Below are 14,534 nucleotides of genomic sequence, written 5' to 3' on the forward strand. Positions count from 1 at the left end.
ACAGGAAGGCAGAGGGTCCCTGTAGGTGGCTGCTCAGTGCAACCTTCTGGCCTCTTTCTATTCGGGAGCCACACACTGTGGGACAGCCTTTCCTATGGTCAGCATCCTGAGTGAAAAACACCTGTCTTTCAGCCATTAGAAACTTTGTTTCACTAGGAAGGGGTGGTCCCCTCCTTGAAGCCACACTGCTCCCCTGGGTCCCTCTGCCCTCTATGAGGGGCTCTCCTTCCCTTCTCCTCTGCTCCAGGTTTGAGATCACAGCTTTTGGATGCCAGTCCACACTTCCAAGGGGAGGGAGCTTTTAGCCCTAGAGCCTCAGAGCCCAACACAGGCTTTGGGGGGACTCACCCTTTCTATGCCCCCCTGTCTTACCAGACTCTATGACATTTCTTTAGTGCTCCCTACTTGAAATATGTCCACTCAGGTGTATTTTTCTGGTTTTTCCTAGCTGGTTAAAGAATACTTTAGCAATAAACTGAGTCCATGGCTGGGAGCAAGGATGCTCTGCTTCTTGTCACACTGTAGCCATCTTCCGCCTTATCTGCTTATCTTTCTTAATAGAGCCTATCAACACCTGGCATATGCTTACTTGCTTATTTACTATCTAGAATATAAACTCTGTAAAGGAAGGACATTGCTTTGTTCACTGCTGACTTCGTAGTGCCTGGAAATCACACATTTGGAAACCACACATTTGACCCTTAATCAATATTTATTCTCGTGTGACTTTTAAAGCATCAATCTCAATGCTTATTAACACAAATATTGTCCTCACAGAAGCACTTTTTTTCTTTTTTAAAAATTTATCTTTATTGTTGAAAGTATTACAGATGTCCCCTTTACCCCCATTGATCCCCTCCACCTTCCATCCACCCCACCCCCAGGCCTTCCCCCTACTATAGTTTGTGTCCATGGGTTATGCACATAGGTTCTTTGATTAATCTCTTCCCACCCACTCCCCCACCCCCACCTTCCCTCTGAGATTTGTCAGTCTGTTCCATGCTTCTATGTCTGGATCTATTTTGTTCATCAGTTTATTTTGTTCATTATATTCCACATATGAGTGAGACCATGTGATACTTGTCTTTCTCTGTCTGGCTTATTTCACTTAGCATAATACTCTCCAGTTCCATCCACTTTGAGTTTTTATTGGAGGGTTATTTAGTCCACTAGTTGACAAGTGAGTCACTGGGGATGGGAACATCAATTTATTTAAGCAGAGTGGGTCTGTTCAAAAAGGTCCTGGTGCACCACCCTACAAAGTCACTGTCTAAATGAGGTCATTTGTGTGAGGTCACTAAGAGTTACCTTGTGAAGGGAGAAATGTGGGCCCTACCCCATCCAGAACTGCTCTGATCTGAGATGGGGCTCTGGGGATGAAGGAAAGTAAGGTGGAGCATGGTGTGTGTGTGTTTCCTTCATATAACCACCATGGCCTCTTGCTAGATCTTGGGCTTTCTCTTTCACATAATTTTAGAAACTGAGGTCAGTTTTGTATGATTCACTCACCAGATATGGGGAATGTTTATAGCTGGCAGGTGGGGGCCACACAAACTGCCAGGTTGGGTGGCCATGTGCATGTTCAGGTGGACTTGGGAGGTGATGGGAGGGAAGTGGGTACAGGAAAAACATGAAGACTAGTTGAAGCCAGGTGACCAGCAAGGGACCTCTGAGCAGAGCCAACAGGCAGGGAAACTCCAGGACTAGTCAAATGGAGTGGTAATATGAATCTGGAGGCCAGTTCTACTGACCATTTGTCCAAGGTGAAGTGACTACCCAGGAATTGAGGTAAAGAGGGAAGATCCTTGGCCTGGACTAACAGCCTGGGTGGAGTGATAAAAGCCACCCTGGGGAAATACTTCAAAACCTACCCCTGCTTATTCAACTCCTCCTTCCTCTCAATTATCAGGAGTTGAGTGAGGCCCAGGAAAGAAATCCAATTACACCTGGGAAGGAGTAACTCTGAGCTTTATCATCTACGAATCCCTAAATTTAGCTCATCAAGTTTTTTTCCAGTGGCAGTACCCCAGAGCTTTTCTAGACAGAATCACTCTGTGGCAAATAGTATTTTCCAAAGATGGTCGCAATTATTGTTCAAACAAGCTCTTCTTTCAAAGTGATTTTGACCATCTCCCCATTGAATTGTGAGGTGTTTTCCCTCTCTCCTTAAACTTGGGTGGATCTTCTGCACTTGCCTCTGAAAATTAGTGTGCCAGATGCCAGGATGCCTCAGTGCCCATCCCCTTCATAATTTTTCTTCTGCTTAGCTTTTCCTGGCTCTTTCCTCCCTCAGTCCCTAGTAGAGACACTCACCTCGAACTGAGCTAGTTTTCTTGAAGTTGTGCGAAAACTTCCTGTTGGCTGGGGCAAATTTAGTATCTTTCCCCCTGGCCACTGTGCTAGGCAGTGGGGAGAGAGTCTCAAATCCCATCACCAGATTCTATAGGAGTCATGATGGTCAACAAAGATGGTGAGGTTTTCTACTGAAAAGGTGTTACCTGTAAAACGGCACCCATCCCAACCATGAGATATGAACCATCCATTGATGGTCTATAACTGTAAATTATCTTTGAGGGCCATGAACTCAGATGACCTGAAAGTCTTTCAAGCCAGAAAGAGAAACCCTTGTCTTTCATCTCCCACCATCACTTATTTCTAGAACTTTTCTTATGCTAATGCCTTGGTCATCAGGAAGCATCAGGGTCTCAAAGTGTAGGAGCTTGGGGTAGGGCTGGGACAGGGGATGGAAGGGTGTGATTCAGGGATTTGTAGTTAGTTCAGAGGTCTAATGTCTGGAACCCAGGCTGGAGACAATCCTTTGGTGCAAGTTGGTTAATTAGCCTGTCAGGGCTATGATAACAAGGCACCGCTGACTGGGTGACTTAAACAGCAGGCAGTTATTTTCTCACAGTTCTGGAGACTGAAAGTCCACGAACAACGTGTCAGCTGTTTGGTTTCTACTGAGGCCTCACTCTTTGGCTTCATTCTCTCTGTGTCCTCCCACGGCCTTTTCTCTCTCTCTCTTTGTGCATTTCTGGTGTTTCTCCCTCTCCAATGACTTCATTTAACCTTAATTATATCTTTAAAGACCTTATCTCCAAATTGTCATATTTTGAGACATTTGGGTTAGGACTTCAACATATACAGTGGTAGGAAGCAAATGCCCTGGACAATCACTGTCCCCATGGGTCCTGGAGAATGTCCAGTGTCCTTTAGGGAATATCCTCTTAGGCCCATCTTGCCCAGACCAAGGCCAAGGCATGCAACAAGGTGAGAGGGAAGGGGTAGGGTGTGGAAAGTCATGCCAATGTTTTCTGTGTCCTCAGTGTGCCAGCTGCCCAGGCTGCTCCAGGAAAGTGGGATGGAGTGTCACAGGAGGAACGAGTACCATGGTAGTTCCCAGGCACCAACTATGTCCCAGACCATCGTGTGCCTGGGCAATGGGGTTCCTCATGATCCAGCATCAGTTTATCTCCTCACTCATGGCAGACCCTACACAAGGGGGTTCTCCGTCTCTAGAGTGACTCCATCAGCACAGACATTCTTCTTTTTCCCTGGCAAGGAGATAAGAAAGAAGGTTACCTCCCCAATGTTTAGAATCTTAGCATCCTTGGCTTGGCCCAAGGCCCCTTAATCCCAATTGTCCTGGCAGAAGATCACCTCAAACAAAACAAAACAAAACAAAACAAAACCCACAAAAAAACTCCCAAAGCCCAAAACAAAACCACACATTTCCCCCCTGCTTTTGCAGGACCCTGGAAAAGTAGACACTTCGAAGACAGGTTGTTCTTCCTAATGTCCAGCCTCCCTTGCAACATTTAGCCATACATTTAGCTGTTAAAAAGTATAGAAAGTTAGAGCTGGAATGGACCCAGTTAAATGGGCAGAAGTCGCGTGCCAGAGCCAGAGACAGCCTCAGGACTCCCTGTGAGGAACGTTTCTATTGGGTTCTTCCTGTCCCTTCTCAGTGGCCAAAGGCACTCTTCTCTGAGCCTTAACAACATTAAGCGGAGTGGAAGAAGCCAGTCACAGAGGACCACTAGTGCACTGTCCAGAACAGACAGTGTACAGACAGAAAGCAGATTCGTGGCTGCCTAGGCCTGGAGGGAAGCAGGGATTGGATAGGGAGTGATGGCTGAGAGGTTTAGGGGATTCTTTTGGGGGTAATGAAATTGTTCTAAAATTGATCGTGGTGATGGATACACAACTCTGTGAATACAGTAAAAGCCACTGAACTGTATACACTTTAAATGGGTGAATTGTATCGTATGTGAATTATATTTCAATAGAGCTGTTAAAACAAAAAGCTGCTCTTTTCCTGGCCTCTACAAATCTTGGGGACTGCCTGGGACAGACAGGGCCCTTGGGTGGAGTGTGACCTCGGCTGCTTTGGCCCCCATCCCCAGGGAAAGAATAGACAAGAGCCAGTCCTCTACTCCAGCTCTATGCTGAGTGGCTCAGGTCTCACGCCTCTTCCTCCATGCTGGTCCGCTCTCTCCACCCTGGGGCCAGCAAGCCCATACAGCCTGGGATGCACACAGCCATGAAGCCCAGGCCAGTGGAGGTGTTTCTTTCAGGGGCAGGGCATTCTGGGGCAAAGGCAGGGCTGGTGGGTGTAGAGTTCAGGACCCGGCCGACCTCCGAGTTCCCCTTTTCTTTTCTCCTTGGCAAAGAGGCACTATCAGCTCCTGGCTAGAGAAGCACTTTGCTCGGGGAGCATTTCCTAGGCAACAAGGGGTTGGGATTCAACTAAATTTTCACTCAACAAACCTTTACCGATACCAGTTATGTAACAGACACCATTGCTAGATGCGCAGTGGTGACCCAGCCTTTGCCTTTAAGGGCTGAGAATTTAGTGGGACAGTAACTGCCATCAGTGCTCTGAGTGGGGTGGGCATTAAAGGCAGGATCCTAATCCAGCCTGGAGGTGGGGAAGAAGGTCAGGAAGGCTTCCTGGAGCAGGTACGCCTTGAAGATCGAGTGGGAGATAACCCAATGAAGGAGTTGAGTGGGAAATCATGGCAAGTGTGTTCCAGACAGGGAAAATGGAAGGTGCAAAAGCCTGAAGGTATATGTAAGAGAATAGTTCATTTGAAGGGCTACAGAAGAAACTTCAAGTCTGAGTGGAGGCCAGAATACAAGATGGAGCGGGCCAAGGGAAGGGGTGGGAGAGGTAAGGGGGGCAGACAACCTGAAGACAAACAGGAGGAGGTCCAGACTCTGCCCTCCTCTCCAGCAGGTTCAGCTCCTCCACCCACCTCCACACTCAGGACTCCCACCTGAGCAGGGGCCCCAGTGCCAGGCAGAGAGGACACCAGCCAGGACCAGAAGCAGCGAGACAGGCACCACCACCAGCAGCACATCTTTGTAGGAGGCCTTCCCTGGTGCAGGACACGGAGGGGGCAGGGTCAGAAGTGGACTTGATGCTTCCCCATCCCACACTGACCCTTGGCCTGTGGCATACCTGCCTCAGGATGGCAGCTCTCCCAGGGGGTGACTACGGTCAAGTTCCAGCTGACAGGGTTGGAGACAATGCAGGAATAGGCCACGCCCTCGTCTCCTGGTCCCAGTGAAACCCTCAACACCTGTCCATCCGTGAAGAGGCCATGTGGCTTGATACCAAAGTCAATGGTCCCCTCCTGTCTCCAGCTATAGGTTATGTCACTGATGTTGGGGATCCAACAGGACAGGAATGCCTGGCAGGTCTTGGGGGGCCGAGCATCTCCAGATACAGAAGTGAATACTTGTACCGTGGGCCTGGGTACTGCATCTGGGCAAGAAGAGTAGAGCAGGTATGGGTTACTGGGATGCTGGGCAGGGCCCAGAGCTCTGGCTAGTCCACTGTTGCTTCAAAACCTTGTCTGGCTTCCCGTTGACCACAGGACAAAAGCTGAATTCCTTAGTGTGGGATTCAAAATCCTCCATAAAATGGTTGATGTCAATCTCTCCAGCTATCCCTCCTGCTGGTCGTCTCCACCAACCCTAAGTAATTTCCAGTTCTCTCAAACATGCCAGCTCTTCCATGCTTCTGAATGTCTCAGCTGTGTACATGTACCTTTCTCTTCTTGTCCTCCCAGAAAACTCCCGGGCCCAGCGTGGACACACCGCCTGCTGCCCTGGTTGTGAAGCCTTCCCTCATACTCCAGGTATACTCTGAGCTTTCCAAGCCTTCTGTCTGTCCCTTCTCATAGCACTTTTCTCATGATATATCAGTCAGAGAGATGGTGAGCATTTACTAAGTCAGGCAAAAAAACATTCACATTCCTGGACTTTTGGAGCTTAGAGTTTGGAGAGGAAAACAAATACTGACAAGTGATTATAAATAATTAAGAAAATAATTACAATGGTGCGAAATGCTATGAAGGGGCTCTGTCTTGTTATCTCCATAACCTTCACTCTCTAGGTTCTCAGCTACCTGGGCCACTGACCAAATTGGTGTCCTGGCATCCTAGGTCGCGGCTCCCCTGTCTTATATAAGTTGATGAGTAAATCCTGAGTCTCCCTGGCAGTGGGGGCCAGTGGCAGAGCATCCTGGTGACAATGAGAGGGCTCAGTGTCTGACAGCGTTCCACAGTCAAGCAGAGTAAAACCCCACTAATGTCAGCTCAATATGCTGGGATTTGTGATATGAAAAAAGAAAAAATTTGCTGGGCACACTAATAGAATAGACAAAGATTACAGGGGGAGATATTTACACTATTTACGAGGTCAAGCTGCCTCCCAACCCGATGAGCACAGCAGAAACACCATTGACATTTCCAGTAGCTGATCAGCTAATGCAAATGCTTCTTTATCTATTGTCAGCGCAGAGCTCCTAAGGACGGCTGTTTGGCAGCTTTGCGCAATTAGTTCCAATCACGCTATGTATTCGGAAGCAATAAAACAGCAATTTCCTTAAAATGTGTAATTCAGATGCTGAGAACAAGGCATTTTAGAGCTTAGTGGAGTGGGTGCCACATGTATTATCACATTCAGTGTCCTCATTTCACATGTGCGGCAGCTGAGACTCAGAACAAGGGAGAGTTCCAGGGCTGCCTGTGACTCCGGTTATTCACCGCACAGGGCGTTGGCGAGGGGGTCACAGATAAAGGGGGGGTGCTGAAATCCAGCCGGCCCTCTGTGTGTCAACCTGTACACCTGGTTCAGGGCTGCATGCATCTAATTGCTTATAGGCACCCTGAGTGGCATACCCCAGGACAGCCAGTTAGCTACGTCGAGGTGGGGAGGGGTGTCTGTCTCCTCTACTCTCCATTCTTAAATTTCTCTCTGCCAGATTTCTGAGGTTTTACTAAAATTGTGCTTCAGGGTCATTGACACATCATTTCCAAGCCACTAGGTAGATAAATGAGAGCTAGAAGGCCATCTTTCTCTTGACCAGCAGAAGTATAGTAAAGGTGGTGGAGGTGGAGGTGATGGTGGGGGGGGAAGGGGGAGGTAGAGGCAGTGATAGTGGTAGGGTGATGGTGGAGGTGGAGGTGGAGGTGGAGATAGTGAGGGTGGAGGTAGGGGTGGAGGTGATAGAGGAAGGTGGTGGAGGTGGAGGCGGTGAGGGTGGAGGCACATGTGGAGGTGGTGATGGTGGTAGAGGTTACGGCAGAGGTGGCTGTGATGGAGGTGGAGGTGAAGTTGCTGGAATGAAAGACCCTTCCTGTCCCCAGTGAATTCAGACACCCCAGTGAGGTGTGAATGCCGGTGCATGAATGACCCTGGCAAACCCAGGAGGAGCGGAGGCTGCCTGGCTGAGCCAGGCTGATCTACAGAACTGTGAGAAATAAAAATAGCTGTTCTAAGCCATTAAGGTTTGGGATGCTATGTCTTTCAACCACGAATGACTAAAAGAACCCAGGAATATTATTACACAGTTAAAATTTCTCAATGTATCTGAAAGAACTAAAAACATAAAATAAAAATTCTATACTTTTAACTACAGTTGAATTATAATTTAATTTTTAATAAAAATATTGTGCAGTTTAATTGGCAATATGTTTTCCTTTTTAGTGGTACATAAAATAATGACATGTCATAATCTGATACTGTTGAACTGATGAAGAATAGGCCAATTTCTGTCCTAGATGCTTTCCCAGCACCATTGTGTTTCACTGTTACGAGCATCTACACGGTAATATCACAGCATCTGCTTTACTAACGAGAAGGCGAGTGTCGGAGTAGCATTGTGTCCAAGACCACTGAGTCAAGGAAATACCAAGTTGGAGCTCAGACTAGGACTACTGGGGACAGAACTGGGCTGCTCCAGACAGGAGCTCACCTGGGAGAACCTGGGGAGTTTTCTCAGATGTGGCTGCAGGAGAACAGCTGGTTTCTGAATCAGCCATGAAGTTAGAGGCCCAAGGTTTCTGGAACCACCAGTTCTACAGCTCCCAGGACTCAAGATGCCTTTGCAGGACTTTGTGAGGGAAGGTGGGGCAGAGAGCCAGTGTCAGGCACACTCACCGTAGACCTTGAGCTGCAGGATCTGGGTCCAGGCCCGACCTTCGGTGTCCACTAGCAACACAGAGAAGTTGCCACTGTCTCCAGACTCTAGTGGCCCGAGCTCCAGGCTTAGGTTGCTGTGCAGATGGGTTCGGCCCAGGAAGCGGGAGTGGTACAGAGTCTCCAGGGAGCCCCGGAAAAATGTGGCCAAGAGCTCCTCTGAAGGCCAGAGGGATCTCCAGATGGCATCTCGAACTTGGAAGCCGGGGTGGCACTCTGCCACCAGCAGCACCGAGCCCCCCACCTGGCCCTGAACTTGGTCACTGGTAACCGCAACAGGAGGGGGTGCTGCAAGAACAGAGCCGCGTCACTTGCCTGCCCTAAGCTCCCCATCTCTCTCCTGCACGCAGCATGGAGCAAATGAACGTCACCTCCCTCCACCCAAGTTGAGAGTGCCCTGTGCCGGGGGCTGGGATCAAAACAATAAGAAAAGGAATTTGGCACCTGTGCTCATGGAGCTCAGAGAGGAAGCCAGACTCTCAAGCAAGCAATTACAATATAGTAAGTTAAGTACCATAACAGAAAAAAGGGGGTGCTCTGGGAGACCACAGGCAGGGCGATAGTGTAACTTCACCTGGTCTCGAGGGGTTCAGTTAGACTGAGGTGCAAAGGAGAAGTGGAATCTGCCAGGCCAAGCAGAAGGCCGCCTGGAGCGGGGATGGGAAATGCTACCGGCAAAGGGAACAGAGGGCAGAAAGGCCTGGGGGGGGGGGGCATGGTGCCCCGGTTCTGAAAGTAGTTCCCCACAGCGGGAGTAAGAAATGGAGCTGCGGAGCTGGAGAGAATCAGATCACGCAGGGCCCTGAAAGTGGCGGTGGCATTTGGGTTTTATCCTTAGAGCAATGGGGGCCCTAGAGTAGGTGTTAAGTGAGAGAGTAACAGGACTGGATGCATCTTAGAAAGATCACTCCAGCAGAGGGGCAGAGGGGCATTGTAGGCGGGACAAGACAGAGGCTGCTTTGCCCTGGCCGGTGTTGCTCAGTGGTTAGCGTGTCACCTGCGCAGCACCGAGGGGTCGAAGTTCAATTCCCAGTCAAGAGAGCATATCTGGGTTTCCCACTCCCAGTCGGGGCACACGGGGGAGGCAGCGAGTCAATGTGTCTCTCACATCGATGTTTCTCTCTCTCTCTGTCTCCCTCCCCCTCTGCCCCTCTCCCTTACTCCTTTCCTCTCTCTCTGAAAAGCAGTGGGAAAAATATCCTCAGGTAAGGGTTAACAACAACAACAACAACAACGCAAGACAAGCTGCCTCTATGGACCCAAGGGTGAGTGGTGGAAGCTTGTACTGAGGGGGAGCAACTGGGATCCGGGGAGGGGGCAGGGACCGAGAGAGAGAAAGATGCGTACTCAGTGGGACCCGGTCACAGACTGCATCGTGAAGGACAGAGGAGCCGAGGGTGGCTCCCGCATCCTGGGAACCGACAAGGTGCCAGTTCTCTGGGATCCATAAACGGAGGAGAAGCACCGTGGGGCGGGGGAGGTAGCGGGCCGCGGCGTGTTGCTGGGACCATGTTGAGCGTGAGGCGTGTGGCTGATGCCTCTGCTTGAGGTGCGCCTTGCCTGTCGCTGGGGAGCTTCTGCTCATCCTCGAAGCATCGGGGTCCCCTAAGCTCCCCCGTGCATCCCTGCAGGTTACGCCGGCACTGTGTTCCCTCGGCAGCCTGGGATCCCCGCTCTGAGCTGGCCTTATCTCCACTGCTATTGCCTATTTCTAAGTCAGCGTCTCCCACTAGCCTGCGAGTTCCTCTTTTCATCTTTGCACTCCCAGTGCCCACCACTGTTCAGGAGAGTATAGAAGCCCAGTGAATTTTGCTGAATGAATGGCAGGATTCACTGATTTACCTCGTGCCTGGCACCGCCGTGGGAGCAGGGGTGCAGGGCAGAGTAAGGGCAGACGTGGAACATACCCAGGTGCTGGGAGTCTGGGTAAGGGACATGTTCTGAATGGTTACTCAACCAGCCACCGGTAACTCTAGCCCCTCGTCTGCCTCACTGCCCTCCCTGGCCCAGATCATCTCAGGCTTGATTGGAGATGACCTCAGGGTAAACGTGGAGTGAAGATATAACGCAGAGAAGACACAGCTCTGGATGTCAGTCATGACTCCTAGGTTCTGCCCTGCCTTGCTCTGCCCAGAATGAGCTGTGTGACCTTCAGCTCTCATGCTCTTTCCTGGGCTTCCACCGTTCCATCCTTAAAACAAGGGGGTGCACCAATCAGTAGCACTCATCTCGTTTACCATTAAGAGCCTTTTGGAAAAATTATTTTTGCCTCCCATGGCCAAGGATTTAAAAGATTTTGAACCAAACAGATTTCTTTTTTGAGGAATTTCCCTACATGGTTAGAAATGTTGAAATCTGCAGAGGCCTTGGAGCCCTCAAGATTGGGCACTCAGGAAGGACTCTGGACAAAGTCATCTCAAAGTCCCTGTGAACCTGAGGTGAACCAAGGTGTCTCTGTCTTTGCTACTCCCAAGGCTCCTGTCTCCCAGCCTTGCAGTGCTAACCCATGTCACACTGAGCACTTCTTAACCAGGGAAGGGGAGTCAGGCCCCAGACAGAATGGAGGGATTGCCGGGGGCCGAAGAGACCCACCAGGTAAGCGCCCCATCACATCAGCCACTCCAGGTCCACATGTGCTACACTGAACTTGCTCCCACCGCTCATCCCTACTCATAACCACTGCCCCTTACCCAGACCCCAGGGCCTCAGCTTCCCACAGGCTATTGGAAAAACACTCTCAGATTAAAAGAGTCCTGCTCTGCCCCATCTCCCCTGTGCTCCCCAGACTGCATTTAGACTTCTCACATGTTAACACTGCCAGACTCTTACCACTCTCACAGCCAACTCTTCCCAAACCACTGGTACCACCAGCCTCAGTTTTAACAGCCCTGGACCACAAAATAGCTCGAGTCTCCTGGACATGGATTCTCCCAGGGCTGCTGCCGCCTTCCACCCAGGACCCTGCATCTCTTTGCCTCTGCCTGCTTTTAAAGGTTGCCCCAAAACTTGTTTCAGTCTTTCCTACCCCTTCCCAGTTCCTGGGTTCTTACTTGGGGTTGGGGGAACCTGCCCAGACATCTGGCAGGGGGCAGCTGGAGGGGTCAGCAGCTTGAGGACAGGCCACTCACCTGCCCCACTTACCTGCCCAGAGAAGCAGAGTCCACAGGGACCACACGGTCATCGTTCTCCAGAGAGGCAGACACACTCCCTTGTCGACCCGAATCCGGAACATCCTAGGTCATGCGGATGCACAGAAGGAGCTGCTGTCCTTCCGGAAAGTCCCATGTTCAGAAGGAGGAATCTTGACTCAATACAAGTTGCCCCGAAACTGAAAATATCCAGAGTAAAGTGGAAGTTGGCTGCAAGCCTTGCTGGGCTCTTTCAGGAGCTGTTTCTTGTAAGTCAGTCTCTTTCATGTGCCTTTGGTTGGCCATGCAATTGCAGGCCACAGCCCACATCCTATCCTCACATCCTATCCTCGGACACTCTCCCTCCATCCCTCCCCCCTCCCACTCAACCTCCCTCTGCCCCTCCCTCCCTCCCTCGCTCCCTCCCTCCCTCCCTCCCTCCCTCCCTCCCTCCCTCCCTCCCTCCCTCCCGCCATGACTGACTTTCCAGTTGCAGCCTCAGAGAGCCTTCTAAACTACAATTTCCATGGTCACTCCTCCTCTACCTAAAATTCCTCTAGGCCTCCTGCTACCCTCAAGACAAAGGTTAAACTCTTGGCTTAGCATACAAGGCTCTGCTAGGTGGACTCCAGCCTGCTTCTCGGGGCTGGTCTCCTTTGTTCATCCTGCCCTGCAGCCACACAAGCCAGAACAGCCTCTTCCCACAACTTCTAATCGCCCACTTCTAAGGTGTTGCCCTTGTGCCTCCACCAGAAGTGCTGGGCCGTTTGCCCTTGTGGACTTTTCGGGGTCACGCAGCAGCCAGCCAGGCTCCCATTCAAGCCTTCCCCACCACAGGCAGAGTGAGACACCTCCCCTTCTCAGCACATGGTTCTGTAACAATTTTCCGTCTCCAAGGATTGCTTGCCGGCAAGGTCTTCCACTCATTCCTGAGCTCTCCTCGGTGCCGGGCACATCAGGAATATTTAGTAAACATTTGTTAGATGAGTGCTTGGAGTCTAGACATGGTTATATATTTTGCTTCCTGGGAGCCCTACAGCTCTTCTCTGAGAGGATCTTGCTGTTGCCATTAGAGATGGGGAACTTGAGGACCAGAGCGAGGATAGCACCTTGTGGCTGTCACAGGGTGGCAGAACTGGGACTCGAACTTCAGTCTTCAAAGTGTGGTCCGTTTCACCGGTCACCCCCTGCCCACCCTGCTTCTCTTCTCACTTAGTTAGTACTTGGTTTCTTGAGTCAGGGAAGCTTTGTGAGAAGGTGAGAACTTTTCCCCTGTGCCCCTAGTGTGGCCTGCAGTGTCCAGCACTGCACAGCTTCTGGCCCGTTTTCAAATTGGATGCTCCACTTTGGACCCAGCAGGGTCCCAGGCAGATATGGTGGTGGGGGAGCAGGAAGATTCCGGGATGGGGGACTCACACCCACATTGTGGAAACAAGATCTGCCTGGGAAGGGGAGGACCACTGCAGAAAGGCGTTACTCTGTGCCGATGGCAACACAGGTTGTCTGTGTTGTGGGAGGGTGTAGGGAAGGAGTCTGGGGATGCGGGCAGGGGACACTTCCTTAAAAGATGGCATTTGAACTGCATTTTGAAGATGGGCATGATTTGGATAGGCTGGGAAAATGGTTGAGCTGAGTGTGTCAGGCTTGGCAGTGGGAAGGCCTAGGTGGGCTGCAGGGACGATGAAGGACCTCGGGAGGAATCCTTTAGGGCTGAAGTGGCTTAGAACAGAGAGAGGATGGAGGCCAGATTCTGGAGGCCTTGGATACTGGGTCAGGTATTAGACTTTCATTCTGGAGACCAGTAGCTTTCAACCTTGTGGAATACTTGGATTCTTGGGGATTCTAGTTTAGCAGGGCTGAGGGGGGCCCCAGGAACCAGTAGTTTAAACAAACTCTCCACTCCAGGAGGTTCTGAAGCTGGTGGCGCAGAGGGAGGGCTCTGAGCAGCAGTGTGTGGAGGGAGGGGCTGATGCCATTTTAAGCTGGCACTAACTGGCTGGTGGGGGGACAGCATGCAGGGCTGGCTGGGGGAGAAAGAAGAGGCAGGGAAGCCTGGGGAGTGGTTGCTGTCATGGTCCTGACTGGAGTAGGAAGGAAATCTCTAGAGAGAAAGGGACAGAGCAGGAGTCCCCACAGGAGCCGCCTGGCTCTGGGGCAGAGAGGCCAAGGGAAGGCGATCGTGATGGCTCCATTGCCAATCCCGTCGCTCAGGCATCAGATAGTTATTGAGCATGTGCTTATGAGCCAGGTGCTAGGGACACACAATTGAAAGACATGGCTCCTGCCCTCAGGGAGTCTGCAGTTTGATGAGAAGATGGGATGTGTAACCCAGTAATACAATCCGTATGGAGATCAGCACATATAAGGGTTCCGGACGGGCTCTGGTGCACAGTCAGCACTCAGACAGTATTAATGATTGCTGCTAAATGGCCAGAGAGGGAAGGGAGGAGAGCCGGGTAGATCAGATAAGACCTGTTGAGGTGTGAGCAGCCCCTGCTCCACTCTCTCCTCCCAGGCTGGGACCCTGTGAGGCAGGGATCAGCCTCCTTCATTGCTGCCCCTGAATCACCAAGGACAGGCTTTCCCTGAGGTGGTGCCCTCCAAGCGTGTGTTGAGGTGGGATGAATGGGCCTGATGTGCCAGGCCTGGGACTGGGAGGCTGTGGGGATGCTGGAAATACTGGTGCTTCATTTCTTGGGGGAAGACAGTGGGCAGCGCACTCCCTCCTTGCAAAATCCACATTGAGTGGCCCATCAGGGCAGGGAATAGGAAACAGGTTGCAATCTTTCCTGGCCTTTCCTTGAGAGGAATTTCAGGGAAACTGAGGAAGAGGGAGGACGAGGTCAGGGAGAACTAGAAAATATCCCACCTCCCCAAAGGGAAAACCTTCAGGGTGTGTGACACCTGGAGCAAATG

The 14,534-nt window shown here is 51.0% G+C and overlaps 1 protein-coding gene across 3 annotated transcripts; it reads right to left on the reverse strand.

Moving 5' to 3' along the window:
- Nucleotides 1-983: 983 nt before the first annotated feature.
- Nucleotides 984-11,744, reverse strand: SLAMF8 (SLAM family member 8). 3 transcript variants are annotated; one of them, XM_081120872.1, is made up of 5 exons: nucleotides 11,632-11,744; nucleotides 8,452-8,778; nucleotides 5,465-5,770; nucleotides 5,280-5,381; nucleotides 984-3,554 (listed from the first exon to the last, which is right to left on the reverse strand). In XM_081120872.1, the coding sequence occupies exons 1-5, from the start codon at nucleotides 11,720-11,722 to the stop codon at nucleotides 3,493-3,495; spliced, it is 888 nt and encodes a 295-aa protein (XP_080976998.1). In that variant the 5' UTR covers nucleotides 11,723-11,744; the 3' UTR covers nucleotides 984-3,492. The 3 variants fall into 3 exon arrangements, with proteins under 3 accessions (XP_080976998.1, XP_080976997.1, XP_080976999.1); XM_081120871.1 differs by having other exon boundaries at nucleotides 5,259-5,381; XM_081120873.1 differs by lacking the exon at nucleotides 5,280-5,381.
- Between the last annotated feature and the right edge of the window lie 2,790 nt (nucleotides 11,745-14,534).

This window comes from Miniopterus schreibersii (genome assembly GCF_964146895.1).
Source record: "Miniopterus schreibersii genome assembly, chromosome: 19".
NCBI classification, from domain to species: domain Eukaryota; kingdom Metazoa; phylum Chordata; class Mammalia; order Chiroptera; family Miniopteridae; genus Miniopterus; species Miniopterus schreibersii.